Raw genomic sequence first — 15,495 nt, forward strand, 5'->3', positions numbered from 1 at the left:
GAGTTTCTTTCTTCTGTTGAACACCAAATAACATATTTTGAAGAATGTCAGTAACCAAACAGTTGACAGCGACAGGTCCCACTCCCATTATGTTATTAGATAGTCTTTGTTGACTTCCATAGTATTAAAAAATATATATATTATGGAAGTCAATGGGTGCCATCAACTGTCTGGTTACCAACATTGTTTAAAATATTTTCTTTTGTGTTCAGCAAACGAAAGAATTTCATACATGTTTGGAACAACTTGAGAGTGAGTAAATTATGACAATATTTTCCTTTTCGGGTGAACTATCCATTTAAATTATTTCCAGGTTTCCAGAATATTTATTTGTTGCTGGAAAAGGTGTGGAATTAGAGAAATGGCACAGAAATTGGACTTTGGGGAAGTTTTAGCATAACGTTAGTGAATGGCTCAGTGTTTATTTTTATTAATGAATGAACATTAACATTAACTTGTTTTACAATATAGAAATATGTTGCTATAACTGCTGTTTATCAACATGGCAAAATAAAGTTTTAAAGTTTCAAGAACATTTGTGAAATTTATACTTTGTGGCTGCTTTAACAATCATCTATCTAAATTTCCGTGACTATGACCGTCCGCTGAGTGGCTCGCCGTGATCGTATAGTGGTTAGTACTCTGCGTTGTGGCCGCAGCAACCCCGGTTCGAATCCGGGTCACGGCATTGTTTTTGTTAGGTAAACTCCTGAAGTTATTATTACAGATTCTGAGTATTCCAATTTTGACAGAACACGCAGAGTAAATCTCAGATACCCATGCCACGTCCGACGAAAAGACTGACCCATCCGAACCCGAACGCTCACGTTATTATGGATGCGCCAGTGTTGTCCTGACGTCGAACCAAGAAGGCTACACTAATCCGTGCAGTTTTAATAACTTCCGCTAGATGGTGATATATTAAAGAATATGAACCATGTACATCCTTGATATGAGCTGAGTTTTAAACCCTGGTGTTTTCAATGACGTTTACATACTTGCAATTTGTGCAATTTTTTATTGATTTTTTTTTTTTTTTTTACAATTATACTCTACTGATCTCACGTAAACCGCGCGAGTAGTTTGGATGGGTTTGATCACCATGATGATCATCAGGCTGTGTGACTGAACGTCTGATAAACGGCGACCTGTTGATCCGGTGATGGTCGATGTTTGACTTTTTGTCGCTCCTCCTTCGTAACCACAAAACCCTGCTCTAAAACTCCTAGAAACTCATTCACTCTCATAGTCTGATTCCAGCAGACCCCCTTTAACTCATCTAATACCACAGAATTGTTAAACATGGAGATTGTTTCATCACACACACTTGAATCCAGCAGCAGTAAGAGGAAAGTGATCGCGGTAGTGGGAGGCGGTTTGGTGAGAATCATTGCATATTTATGACTTGATTACATATTTCATAATGCTGTCAATCACCATTTACTGTCTGTATCAAATCAATCACTGGATGTTTGAGTATTTGAAAAATCACTCCGAAAATGACAGACCAATGAAAGGAAAATTGAATTAGTAGTTTGTCTGACTCAGGTGGTCTGTTAGATGTTTTACTCATTAGAGAATGTTTGCTATAAAAAACAAGTGGACAATTATTTTAGAATGTGACTTTTGTTAATCACAGTAATTCAGAGATAGTAATTCTATAACATACTGAACATGAGGAGCATGTTAATGATTGACAAAGTGGTTATGAAACTCTGTAAATGTTCCATTATGTTACAGAAGGTGTTGACATTAACATGTAAAGATGAAACACTTTCAGGGCAATTTAGGGCAATTTAGTCAATGCGCTTAAATGGTCATCTGTATGCTGGTGTAGGTTGACTAAATTAATTTAAAATACCCTTCCTGTTAAGTAAAGCGGATCAATGACTCATCCTGCACCACAGAGGTTTTGTCCAATCAAATGCTCTTTATAATGAGAATGTCACTCCCCCTGATGACTATCAACAGAACAGTTCATGTCTTTGATCAAAGCTCAGAATTTAATATTCATGAATGATTCCAGTGAGATATGTGTGTGCTTTTGTTATTTTATCTTTAGTCTTTATGAGTTTGTAACTGTATAAACCAGCTGTAGGGTAACTTCTGATATTATGCTTAAGGAAGTGACATCAATAAGACTGATGATAAAAATATGATATTATTATATAATATTGCACTTGGCACAAAGCACAATAAGTGTAAGTAATATGGTGCAATGATATTTGTTGGTATTATATATTAAGACCTATGCTGGTACTTTGGGCCTGAGAAAGTTCAGCAATACCCTTTTCAAATAAAATGATTAAAATAAAACCAGCCAGAATCTTCAGTTCAACGTTATCTCTTTAATTCCTCCTACTTTACTATGCTTAAAAGTTTATAGTTAAGTGTAAGTTCATAGGAAATAAAAATAGGTCATTGCAAGCTTTCCAGAAGCCCTAAAATGCAATGAATTTTCAACACTCTTACAAAAATGTACTGTGACTGAATCATGGTATAATGTGATGGTAAATTATTAACATTTTCAAATACCATGATATGTACTATTTACACTGCATATGGTATTATCACAGCACATATCCAAAAAACATACAGTCACTTATTTGATATGACTTTCATAATCTACTTCTTCCTCTAAACCTGTCAATTTAGGTTGGATCTTTGAACGCCTGTTTCTTTGCCAAACGAGGATTTGATGTTGCAGTATTTGAATCTCGGGAAGGTGAAGATATAATCTCTATCTCAAACCAGCATTAATCGAGACTTTATTTGAAGGACGTGATTCTTCATCTCAATTTAACCGTTCCACTTTTTATTATTCATACAGCATATGCAACATCTTTTAGCACACTTATAATCCTGTGGAAGGATTTAAGATAGAATTTCAATTTTTTTCCTAACTTGTGTTTTAACTAACCTGTTCATTCAAACTTTTTGTCCTGTTAGATATTCGGCAGGCAAAAGTCGTGAGGGGTCGAAGTATCAACTTGGCCCTGTCTCATAGGGGGCGCCAGGCCCTGAAACATGTGGGAATGGAGGATAAGGTGGGTTTAGTCATTTACCAGTTTATTGCGGGAGTTTCGTGCAGTTTACATACAGTTGTGTCCTCTTTATAAGAGAGCTGTTTATAGTTGCTCAAATCATGAAAACATATTTTCCCTCTATTAAATTATGCATTGCACAGTTAATAAGTAGTCATTAACATATGCTTTTATCTACAGTGACTTACAGTACAGGACATTTATGAAAATACACAATACCCCTGATGCTGGGTTCATTATGTAACCTATTTCTACGATTTATGTTTTTTAGAGGCTTGCAAAGAACTTGCCTAACTAATATTTCTATAACAGCTTGTGAATTTTGTGTGGTGGCTGAGCTAATCTCAAACTTTTACAATAGAGAGAAGTAAAGAAAATACCATGAGGAAGTGTGAACATGTGGAGCTAGGTCAAATGGTACTTACACTACAGTCATTACAGAAGTATTGAATTTTGGTGCAGAATTATAATGTATTTTGTCGGCACATAGTGAGCATAGTCTCTGTGATTTGGTTATTTTACACTTGTGTGACTTTTCAGCCTGACCGAGCCAGGAATGCCAGATCAGGAACCTTGAGTTTTCATATCTGACAGAGTATGACAGTCAGTCTGAAGCATTAGATGTATAAGGTGGATGGATGCAGCTGCTGCGAGCCCTTGTATGTGAAATGCATAAAGTGATTTTCCTAAGCAGAACATCTGCCTGGATCAACATCCTTTGTTGGTCCTGGAACAACATTCCCATCAACCCAGATCATTCCCAAATTAGATTTAGCCTTACGTTTAGGGGCTTCAGTAATGTCAAGTTGAATAAAATTGCTGAATAAAAGTATTATTTTCTTCATATGTATGTACATGTACAATCATGTACATATATATATATATATATATATATATATATATATGAAAAATGTAACACTTTTATTCAGCAAGGATGTATTCAAGTATTGTCAGCATTGATAATAATAAGAAATGTTTATTGAGTAGCAAATTAGCATATTATAATGATTTCTGAAGGATCATGTGACACTGAAGACTGGAGTAATGATGCTTAAATTAAATAAATATATTGTTCCCAATACAATTTCCTTGCTGATATAATGTCTTTAACAGTAAGTTTAGACAGTCAAATCTGTTTTTTCCTTTCTTTTAGATAGTCTCTAAAGGCATTCCCATGCATGCCCGTATGATCCATAATACGAATGGAAAACGTTCTCCCATACCCTACGGCAAGAAGGGACAGGTAACAAATAACTATTTACATACACATCGCATCACATATTCACACAAATGTAGTAGCTTCAAATCTTCCCCCTCTGGATGCTTACCTCAGTCAAGTCCAGTCAAGTTTATTTGTATAGCGCTACACAATACACATGGTTTCAAAGCAGCTTTACAAAAAATCATGATGGTTTCATAATGTTTATAATTACTTTATGCCTTATAGTTGCATTGAGCAGATTAGAGCTGGAGGATAATATAGGCTAATTTACATGTTGCAACAATATACAAGCAATCTCGCAGATGAGATTTGCTATAGCAGTTCAGAATTGCTCCGTCACATGACAGGTTGTTGTAAAGTTATTGCACAGTTATAGAGTTATTCACCCACTAGTTGAGAACATTTACATCAGACATTCATGAATGAAGTCCGCTGATACATAACTCGAGCACCATGACCAGTGACCCCAGCAGAGTCAATACAACCTTCCCCTTTAAAACCAGTTTGTTAATCATTACAATCATAATGTACACATAAAAGTGTGTACTTTTATGGGGAAAAAAACTAATAAAAATAGCAAGATGTGTATCATTTCAATAATTTAGCATATGAATACATTTGCATTTTTGATCCTGTGTAGCTCATCATATTATTCACTGTTGTACAATAGAATATTTTATGTTAAATATTAAATATTAGACTTGAAGCAAAACTATTTGAGAACCACTATTCTGAATATAAATGTTGAAAATCCTGTTTCACTGAGAAATATATCACAGCCTGGAATTTGGTTGTGGAGACACTGTTTCAGGAGACACTGTTTCCCTCAGATATGCTTTAAAAACCGTGGACATGGGAAAGTTTCTCTGACCTAGTGTTCATTCTGTGCGTCATGAGGCTTGCAGAGATTATGATTTCTAGAAACCGGTAGATGGACAGAAACAGAACTGCATTTAAATCATTATCTTATTACTACTGCAGTGTAATCTTCTCATAACACACACACACACACACACACACACACACACACACACACACACACACACACACACACACACACACACTGGATTGATGGCAATGATGCGTTTCATGATTATAAGCTGTGGATAGTGTATATTCGAGATCAGGTGACTGAACTCCACATCTGTCGTAAATCCAGCATTTTAGATTAAAAATATGTAATCCAGAACATGCATAATAGGGATTAAACTTGACATTATTCCACTGGCTGACTGACTCTAACCACCCTAAACATGCTGTTCAGTGTGATGATGCTGTTTCTCTTGTAGTACATCCTCTCAGTGGACCGAGCCAACCTCAACAAGGAGCTGCTAGCAGGTACAACAGCTCATTCAACCAATTCCATTCAAAAGCAATTGAAAACACTGAATGTGCCACTTTATATCAAATCATATTTCAATATAATAAAGGTATATATATTTTGGGTCCCTATTCGCATATCTATCCTGAGGGGTATGCAAGTGTTTCTCTCTCTTTTCAACTTCTTTCTTCATTTGCCACCTTTTAATCGGTAAATTCCTGATGGATAAAATCAAGTCCTTCCCTATTATTATTGTTTATTTATTTTCTCTTGTTGAATATCCAGATTCAATTTTAAATAAACTCGCATTCAAAAGTTTGAGGTTGGTAAGATTTTTAAATGTTTAAATGTGAGAAGTCTCTTCTCTTCTGCTCACCAATGCGGCATTTAACCAAAAAATACAGTGAAAACAGTAACATTATGGAAAAATTATTTCAAATTAAAATATCTGTTTTCCATTTTAGTATATTTTAAAAAGAGGTCATTACTCAAGTCTGTCACCTTTGCTCAGTTTAAAGCATTTTTGCAGAATAAACATATTCATTTCTTTTAAAAAATACTACCTTAACTTCCAAACTTTCAATGGTAGAACATTAGACTGTGGTTGCAAATTTGTGAATGCAATTTCATGATGACTAAAGGGTAGTAAATATAAGTTGTTATACAAGAAATACATTTCAAGTACATTCTTTTTGTGCTTTAGTACAAGTTTATGAACTGGGATGCAGTCAAATGTATGAATGCTTTTATTGACTGAATAAACATGCCGTATTGAAATGTTTTCTTGCAGCGGCAGACACATTTCCAAACACTACACTGAACTTTAATCACAAGCTGCACGATTGGAGTCCAAAAACAGGAGCAATGACCTTTATTGGGTAAACAGTGTCTCTTTCTCTCTAAATGTCTTTCTGTCTCTATTTTGGACATGGTAATGCCATGTTTTTAGGTAAATAATACTATGGTATTCTTTGAAATACCATGTGAAGGAATAGTTAATAGTTATATTCTGACATTATTTACTGAGCTTAATGTCATTACAAACATTTAAACAACAAACATGCAGGTTTGGAATGATGTGGGTATATACAGTAAATAATGACAGAATTATAATTTCTAAGTGAACTCTACCTTTAAGAATGTAAACCTGGGGTCAGGTTTGGCTGCCTGACAGGGTCATGTGCAAATTCACTTCAGTCTCTGGATATTCCGTGTGAATTAGATTACATTTCAGTAGAGATGCAAATGAGATCTCGTCTCTCAACAGACCTGATGGCCAAAAGAAGGAGTTGCAGGCTGATCTGATCGTAGGCTGTGATGGAGCTTTCTCTGCTGTCAGGAAGCAGTTCTTACGGCAAAGTCGTTTCAATTACAGCCAGACGTACATTCCCCACGGGTACATGGAGCTCACCATGCCTCCTAAAGATGGAGATGTAAGCGTCACAGCATGTTATCCAGCAGTCTTCATACATATCTGACCTCGTGTTGTCTGTTCACATCTCTCTTTCTCTTTCCCCGTCCTCTAAGTTTGCGATGGAGCCCAATTATTTGCACATTTGGCCCAGGAACACTTTTATGATGATTGCTCTGCCTAACTTGGTGAGGTCATTTAATCATTTCCTGTGTTTTTTACCCTGTTATATTGCTGTTTTTTACTTACATGCAGAGTTTTTTAAAATTATTTTTTATTACAATTTTTTTATTATTATTATAGTAATCAGATATTAAAGAATATTTTATTATTTTATCAACTTTTTGTGATTATCTCTTCATTATCATTATTATTAAATATTAAAGAATATATTGTTATTTTATTATTTTATAAGTTTTTGTTATTATCTATTCATTCATTTTATAGAATCTTTTATTATTTATTTTTATGATAATAATAACAATAATTATAGTTGTTGTTTTTAAATATTAGAGAATATTAAAGAATATTTTATTATTTATTAAAGATTTCTGTTATATTCTATTCATTATTATTATTAAATTATTATTATTATTTTTAGAATATTTTAATATTTAGTTTTTTATAATTGTTTTTAATTATCCATTCATTGTTTGTGATTATTATTATTTTATAGAACATTTTATTATTATTTTTGAACAATGATAATTTATATTATTGTTTTTAAATATTAATGAATATTTTATAACTGTAGTATTTATTCGTTTTCTGTGATTATTCATTATTATTATTATTTATTAATGTAATTTTTATGATGATAAAAATATTATCGTATTATATTACTATAGTATGATAATAATAATCTGTGACTTTCAGTTGTTTGAGATTATTATTATTACAGTATTATTTCTGAGTGATGTGGTCTTTCATTGTATATTGCAAGTCTGTGTTTTTCCATAGTATATTGAGGGTCTTTAGATTTACTGTTTGATGACAATTATTTATTAATAATTCAAATAATTAGGCCTCCAAATGCATTTTTAAGGTACATTATAATCTTTTGCTTTGGTTATGTTGTAGTTTCCTTGTGGAAAATCATATTCTTTTGGTTTTTTTTCTGAAGGACAAGACGTTCACATGCACCCTCTTCATGCCCTTTGAAGATTTCGAGAAGATCCGCAGCGGTGACGAGGTCATTCGTTTCTTCCAGAAATACTTCCCTGACTCTATACCTCTAATAGGAGTGTGAGTACAGCTCTCTCTCTCTCTCTCTTGCAGTCTGCTTCAGGTCTAGAGTACATCTTGGTTAGATGTGAAATTGTAGTCTAATAGACACGAGTCAGCGGGTGTTTTTTTTATGAATGCTGCGATGCGATGATGGGGAGATACAGTCCTGAGATGACAGGGGCGAGGAAAGCCTCAGAACTGTGAATGAGTTTCAAACAGCTACTGTAGGAGCTGTTCAGCCTTTTTACAGTATACTGAAGATGTTCTCATTTTGCTCAAGATTTACATTTGCTTGTAAAAATGATTCAGCACTCTATGTTACACATACTACAAAAAGACAAAAGTTTGAAGTTGGTAAGATGTTTTTATGTTTTTGAAAGAAATCTTTTATGCTACCCAAGGCTGCATTTAGTTGATTAAAAAAACAGTAAAACAGTAATATTGTGAAACATTATAACAATTTAAAACGACTGTTTTTTTGTTGTTGTTTTTTTTATTCCTGTGACGCAAAGCTGAATTTTAAGCATCATTACTCCAGTTCTCAGTGTCACATGATCCTTCAGAAATCATTCTGATATGATGATTTGCTGCTCAAGAAACATTTCTTACTATTATCAATGTTGAAAACAGTCGTGGTGCTAAAACGATTCTTTGAAAGAAGAATAGAAAGTTAAAAAGAATAGAAATCTTTTATAACTCTATAAATGTCTTTACTGACACTTAATTTAATGCATCCTTGCTTTAAATTTCTTAAAAAAAAAGTTTTGAATGCTAGTACATGATAATTTGATATTTTGCATAATATAATGATATTTTGGGGTTTATGAGTCAATGATGTCCATGTTTTGGTTTTCAATGTATTAGATCATAAACAAAGCACAGTACGCACAAAAATTCTAATTCTGTTATGTCAATCTGTCAGATTTGTGGTGGAATGAAAGTCACAGTCACTATTTTCTTATTGTATCTAAATAGAGCGATTCAATTTTTGGGATCCACTGAGTTAAGAAAGTCATACGTGTTTGAAACAACAATGAGGGTGATATTTAATTATCTTCTGCATCTTAATTTGACACTGACCTTTATATAAATTATTCCATTTCAGTCTTCCATAATATATGCAGAATAATAACTAGTAAATGTGCAAAGAAATACAGGGTGGAATGCACGAGAAAAAGAAAAAAAAAGGTTTTTATTTTAATTAAAAGGAGACTTTGGATGAGATTGGCCTACGTTAAATGTCATAATTAACATAATTAAGTAATGAGTCATTGTGTCACAAAGAAAAGAGCCAGTGTTGTATATGCATGTACGTTATCTGCTGGTGCATGTATTCTGTCAGACGGAGTGTGTTTGTGTGTTCTCAGTGAGGCTCTGAAACAGGATTTCTTCCGGCTGCCGGCTCAGGCCATGGTCTCAGTGAAGTGTTCCCCGTATCATCTGTTTGATAAGTGTGTTCTCATGGGAGATGCGGCCCACGCTGTGGTCCCGTTCTATGGTCAAGGTATGAATGCGGTAAGTGGATATTCATTCTGATCAAGTTGTTTTCAGTTAGTCTCCAGCTGTAATTGCTCTCAATGAGGTCAACATAACCTCAACATCAAGTTGCAATTTGCAGCTGAAATGCAATTAACAGTATACAGAAATATTCCAGTAGCTCTCGAACATTTAATCATCTTCTTACAGGCTTGACAAGAAAATGGACCAGTGTTATCATTGAGATACTATTATAGTTTACATTTATAGTTTGAATTACTTATTAAAGCTTTATTTTTATTAGTTTTGTTTTTAATGTGGCTATATAGTTTTTATTCATTTTTAGTTATTTTAGTAGATCGAGTTAAACAAAATTGAGTTTAATTTATATATTTTATGAAGTAACTATTTTTTTTATGGATTTAGTTTGAGAAAAGTATAATGACCTTGAAATGGACCTTATTTTAGAGGGGTCATGACATGAGAAATCGAATTTGCCCTGATCTTTTGACAAACAAGAGGTCTTTGTACCATTAAAACTTCCTGCAAGTTCCAGAGCTCCTCCTCATTATAAACAAAGCATTTATTCATACAAGCTCCAAAAATGTCTCGTTTTGATATTGTGGGATCTGTAACGTCACACAAGCAAATATATTTGTATATGACTGTCTCTAGAGCAAGACATTGACAAATAGTTACACATCATCACACCATAGGCCCCGCCCACTGGCGTTCAGTCGCTTAATGGCTGAGACTTATGAGTCAAAAGCAAAGAGAAGACATTATAATCACTGACTGTCATCACCTACACTGGATACAGTACACAGACACGCGTTCAGTTTATACTCTACGTGCTTGAACAAATGGAAGAGTGAAAGAAAGTTCCATGTTAAACTGCTCATTTGTGTCGTACTGACTTCAAAATCAAGGATGGTTTATTTTCATGACGTCCCAGATTGCATTGGAGGATTACTTGTTTGTTTCGGAGCATTTTGTTTTGTAAACGAGGCACAGTGTAATGGAGAGTTCGCAAAGAAACTTTTGTTGAAGGATGAAGCAGCTGACTATATTAAATCTGAAAGCAGCTGCATCACAAACCGCAGTAAATAATTTCATAACACTTTGTCTGTAAATTACAGTTTTACATGGATAATGTGTTTAAAACACTTACTCGTGTGCAAAAGCGAGGGGACGCTGATACTGTTTCCTATGCAGTGGTGTTAGTCAATCATAACAGTGGCCGTTAACTAACAAGCCTTAAAGGAGCCGCCCGTTAAAAACGGATCATTTCAGACAGGTCAGGATGAAGCTTGGAAATTATAGTTTTTCCACATATATGTATATATATATATATATATATATATATATATTTTTTTTTTTTTTTTTTAAATGTCATGTCCATCCATGTCATGACCCCTTTAAATATTGTGCATGTAAATGTGGTCACTGGTAAATGTGAGTTGTCTTATAGAAACAGTGTTTCAACTGAAAGCCCAGAAAGCTCATTTATTTTTTATTTTGATTCACAGGGCTTTGAGGATTGTTTAGTTATCAACGAAATTATGGACCAGTTGAATGAAAACATTGGTAAGACAGAACCCGGCTTCACAAGAAAATTCAAGTTCAAGACATTTCTGAAATGAAAGGAATTCGTTAATTAAATTAAAGTAATATAATGACATTTCTCAAAAGTTCATCTGTCTTTTAAATCTAAAAAAATACTTGTTTGAATCATTTCATGTAAAATGAGTAAAATAACAGGATGATTGCTAGTTAGCAGTATGGGTTGTAATTACTATATAAAAGCCGAGAGGGAACTAAGAGATGTCAAATATGTGGTCTTAAATTGCAGGGACATAAAAGTGCTCACACCATATGTAAAACACACACATAAATAAAGGGGGAGAGCCGCTATTGAAGATACATTATAGAAGTAGATGAATTGTTTTCTTATTCTCTGTCTACAGCTGCTGTTCTTCAAGAATACACCAGAGTCCGAGTACCTGACGATCACGCCATAGCTGACCTGGCCATGTACAATTATGTAGAGGTACGCCATCAACTCATATCAGCTGCAATACTGTATCTGAACACTAGGTGCTGTTACTTCCTGCAGTCACATGACTTCCCACATCACCTGCAGCTCAAGTGTAGTTCATTTGACTTACATACTGGAACTTGGAGCTAGCAATGTCAAGGTCGTGGGCTTTGTACTTAAACAGACTTTTTTATTTTTATCAGAGCTACTGGACAAGGCTGCCCTTGTTTTTCTGGTCATTGTGTTGAATGCACAAATACATTACAGTACAAACACATTTGTTTTAAAGAGGTTTAGACCATGCCAAGAGCTAGACCATTAAATGCTGCCATTAGCTCCATTCATTATGTGATTTGTGTCGTAGATGAGGGCGCATGTCAATTCCAAATATTTCCTGTTCCGAAAATACCTGGACAATATCCTTCACGTCATCATGCCAAAAACAATCGTCCCCCTTTACACAATGGTGAGAGCTTTTTAGTGTTGTGTATCATTTTGTTTATTTTTGTTCACTATATTCATGTCTGATTGCTTGGCTTTCAGGTCACGTTCACCAGAATACGGTACCATGAAGCGGTGAATCGCTGGCATTGGCAAGATAAGGTGAAGAAAAAACAAACCTGTGTGTTTGAAAGTGCTCAAGAACAAATGACTTATGTCAGTGTGAAATCAGGAACCGTGTGAGGCTGAAAACCTAGAGTTTTAAAACAATTTTAAAACCTTTTACAAAACATTATTTCACGTGAGGATCCATCAGAGTTATGGTCGTAATAGCACATTATAGTATGATGGTAGAAAAAGTTTCATTGTGTTCTTTGAGGGTTTTTTATTATTATTTGAAACTCCAACATTTCCTGTGGTTAGGAACTAATCAAAGTGTGTTGAACTGTGAAATGATCTGTTAAACTTTTGGATGGTTTTTGCTAGAATATGTGCAAAATAAATCTGTATCCTACAATGCACTATGAAATGCAAAGAGTCTGAAATGTTTATATTTTTTTTTCTTCTAATAAGCCATGTACAGTACTGCACAGATTTCCAGACCTACAGTACCATTCAAAAGTTTAGGGTCTATAAGAGTTTCTTATGCTCACCAAGGCTGCATTTATTTGATAAAAAAATACAGTAAAAACAGTAAATGTGAAATATTATTACAATTTAAATATCTGTTTTCTATTTTAAAATATATTTAAATGTAATTAATTCCTGTGATGCAAAGCTGAATTTTCAGCATAATTACTCCAGTCTTCAGTGTCACATGATTTAGCTGATTTGCTGCTCAAGAAGCTTCTTATTATCATCAACGTTATCATCATCAGCGTCATATTTTTGTGGAAACCATAATACAGGATTCGAGAATTCAGGATTCTTTGATAGATAAAAAGTTCAAAAGAACAGAATTTATTTGAAATAGAAATCTTTTGTAACACTGTAAATGTCATTACTGATCAGTTTATTTAATGCATCCTTGCTGAATAAACGCATTTAATAAATCTCACTGACCCCAAACTTTTGAACTATAGTGTAGACTAAAATTATAAATGTAGAATGACATTTTTTCCCATTAGAACCAAAGACTGCATTGTTAATGAAGTGAAATGTAAACAAAGTGCTTTTCATTTAAGTACTAACTGAATGGAAATCACAGCCGTTGTCTTTTGAAGCCTGCAGGGTTTAGCTTAAAAGTTGGATTTAAAAACGTTTCGGAAGTTTCTCACGAAACAGTACAATAATAACAGATAGTGATCCATCAGTAAACGTCTTGCTGGTCTTTTCCAGATGATCACTCAAGGCCTGTGGCTGTGTGGAGTTGTGTCCGCTGCAGGAGGGATGTATGTCTTGGTCAGAAACTCTCAGAAACTCCCCAGCATCTCTGCAGAGCACCTGTGGACCCGCATACTCGCTTTAAAGCGCTTCTAAAATGTCCATGCACAGGAAAGCCTGTGTTGATGTTTACTCACCAAAGATCTTTCATAGTTCTGTACTGGACCAAAATTGAAATCTTCTTCAGCTTAAATGGCATGATGTTGATTACCATAGGAAATCATTTTAGTGTAGTGCACTTAAAATGGGAATACATTGGGCCAGCTTTTCCAGATGGTTTAAAAGCAGAAATGTGCAGCTGGTATGATTGTTTAAGCACTTATCTTCTCATCATCAGATGAAGCGACTTATATTTCATTCAAGGTATACATCAGTTCATGCATTCGCTGGAAAGCTTAACTTTAGCATTGCTAGCACTATGCTGTACTTCTGGAGCTACAGGAACGCTGCCTTGACATGAGTAATTCTGTAAAACATTTATTATTTGAGCTCTTAAAGTTGTCTAAATGTACTTTTTTGAAGTGGGAATATTTCTCAAAGTGTTCTGTTTACTTCCTTTACTTCATGCGTAGATTATTCTGTATTTTCTGTGATAATCAACATTATGTCTCAGGTTCTTTAACTTGTATTGAATCCAGAACATTCCGTTAAATAATCCACCCTGCACTTGAAATTGTTGAGGGAGAAATAATGGACATATAGGAGAAATTCTGTGTGAACGTCTAATCTGGTTTGCCTTTACTTTATATATAGATCACATCTGAGTGGTTGTTGTGATTTCTAAGCACATAAAGGTATAATTACTGTTCGTAATTATTAAAAGTCAAGCTGATCACTGTTCTTGTAAATTCAAAATGAGGTAAAGGTGACTGAATAAAATCTTTTGTAAAATGACTGAATTATTCTGCTTCATGGCTCTGTCTTCATTATCTCACTTTCAGTACAACTAAACATTGTCATTTATCCTTTATTTTTAGGGTGGGAGAAATGTTAAGTCCTGTCCTCATGGTTGTCAGCTTGTCATGTAAAATCTAATCCCGGTTTGCATTTAACCCACAAATCCTCCACAGACCATAATCCATGAACAAGATAACAGATGCCTTCTCAACCACTCAAACAAGCATTCAGTCATTCAACTGTCATTTTCAAACATATTCATTATGTCTTTTCTGTATTTTAAATCAGTTTCATGAAATTGTAAACACTTTTTAATGCAACGTTTGGCATTCAGCTTGTTTTAGCCGTCATCCAGAAGTTCTATGTTAAGGTTCACATCGGGATTTTAATTTTTAATTTAATTTAAATTTTTTTTAGAACTGGAAAAAAGATGGAAGCTTGTTTCCGCCACAGAATAAAAAAGGTAATTGCGACATTTATCTCACAATTCTAGACTTTTTTCTCGCAATTGTGTGTTAATTATCTTAAAGGGTTAGTTCACCCAAAAAAAATGATCCCCATAATCTACTCAACCTCAAGTCATCCTAGCTGTAGGCTATATGACATTCTTCTTTTAGCCAAATTCAATCGGGAGTTATAAAACATTTCTTGGCTCTTAAGTATTATAATGGGAGTTTTTGAAGCTCCAAAAAGCACATCCATCCATCCATCCATTTAGGTGGGAGTAGACGCCTCTCAAGGTTCAAACAAACGGCAGGGCAACAAACTTAAGCTACTTTGACATTTTTGTCTGTAAAGAATGTAAAGTCTCATTTTAGACTTATAATTCTTGACCAGTGTTTTGTTTTGCTCTATCCTCTGTGTTTCCGCCGGAACTAGACTTGGTACAGCCGTTCCCGGAAGCCAGTTATTATAGTTAAGTTACGAATATTGATGGAGTTTTTTTTTTTTTGTACAAAAACCCATTGCTTCGCTTCAGAAGGACTTTATTAACCCACTGCACCCATATGGATTACTTTTGTGATGGATGGATGT

General features: G+C 34.3%; 1 protein-coding gene and 1 non-coding gene across 2 annotated transcripts; both read left to right on the forward strand.

The window, feature by feature from the left end:
* The first annotated feature begins 616 nt into the window (after positions 1–616).
* Positions 617–688, forward strand: trnah-gug (transfer RNA histidin (anticodon GUG)). The gene has a single exon. It is a non-coding gene; the product is annotated as a tRNA-His (tRNA).
* A 516-nt stretch (positions 689–1,204) lies between these two features.
* On the forward strand, positions 1,205–14,398 carry kmo (kynurenine 3-monooxygenase). Its single transcript, XM_077196972.1, has 15 exons — positions 1,205–1,380; positions 2,656–2,725; positions 2,950–3,047; positions 4,198–4,287; positions 5,556–5,604; positions 6,378–6,465; positions 6,855–7,020; positions 7,115–7,186; positions 8,122–8,243; positions 9,593–9,740; positions 11,231–11,288; positions 11,669–11,751; positions 12,104–12,205; positions 12,283–12,342; positions 13,519–14,398. Exons 1-15 carry the CDS (start codon positions 1,303–1,305, stop codon positions 13,657–13,659), a joined length of 1,425 nt encoding a protein of 474 aa, XP_077053087.1. The 5' UTR covers positions 1,205–1,302; the 3' UTR covers positions 13,660–14,398.
* The last annotated feature ends 1,097 nt before the right edge of the window (positions 14,399–15,495 follow it).

This window comes from Siphateles boraxobius, unplaced genomic scaffold, assembly GCF_051911475.1.
Source record: "Siphateles boraxobius isolate OS27281-9 unplaced genomic scaffold, OSU_SipBor_1 37, whole genome shotgun sequence".
Classification (NCBI taxonomy): domain Eukaryota; kingdom Metazoa; phylum Chordata; class Actinopteri; order Cypriniformes; family Leuciscidae; genus Siphateles; species Siphateles boraxobius.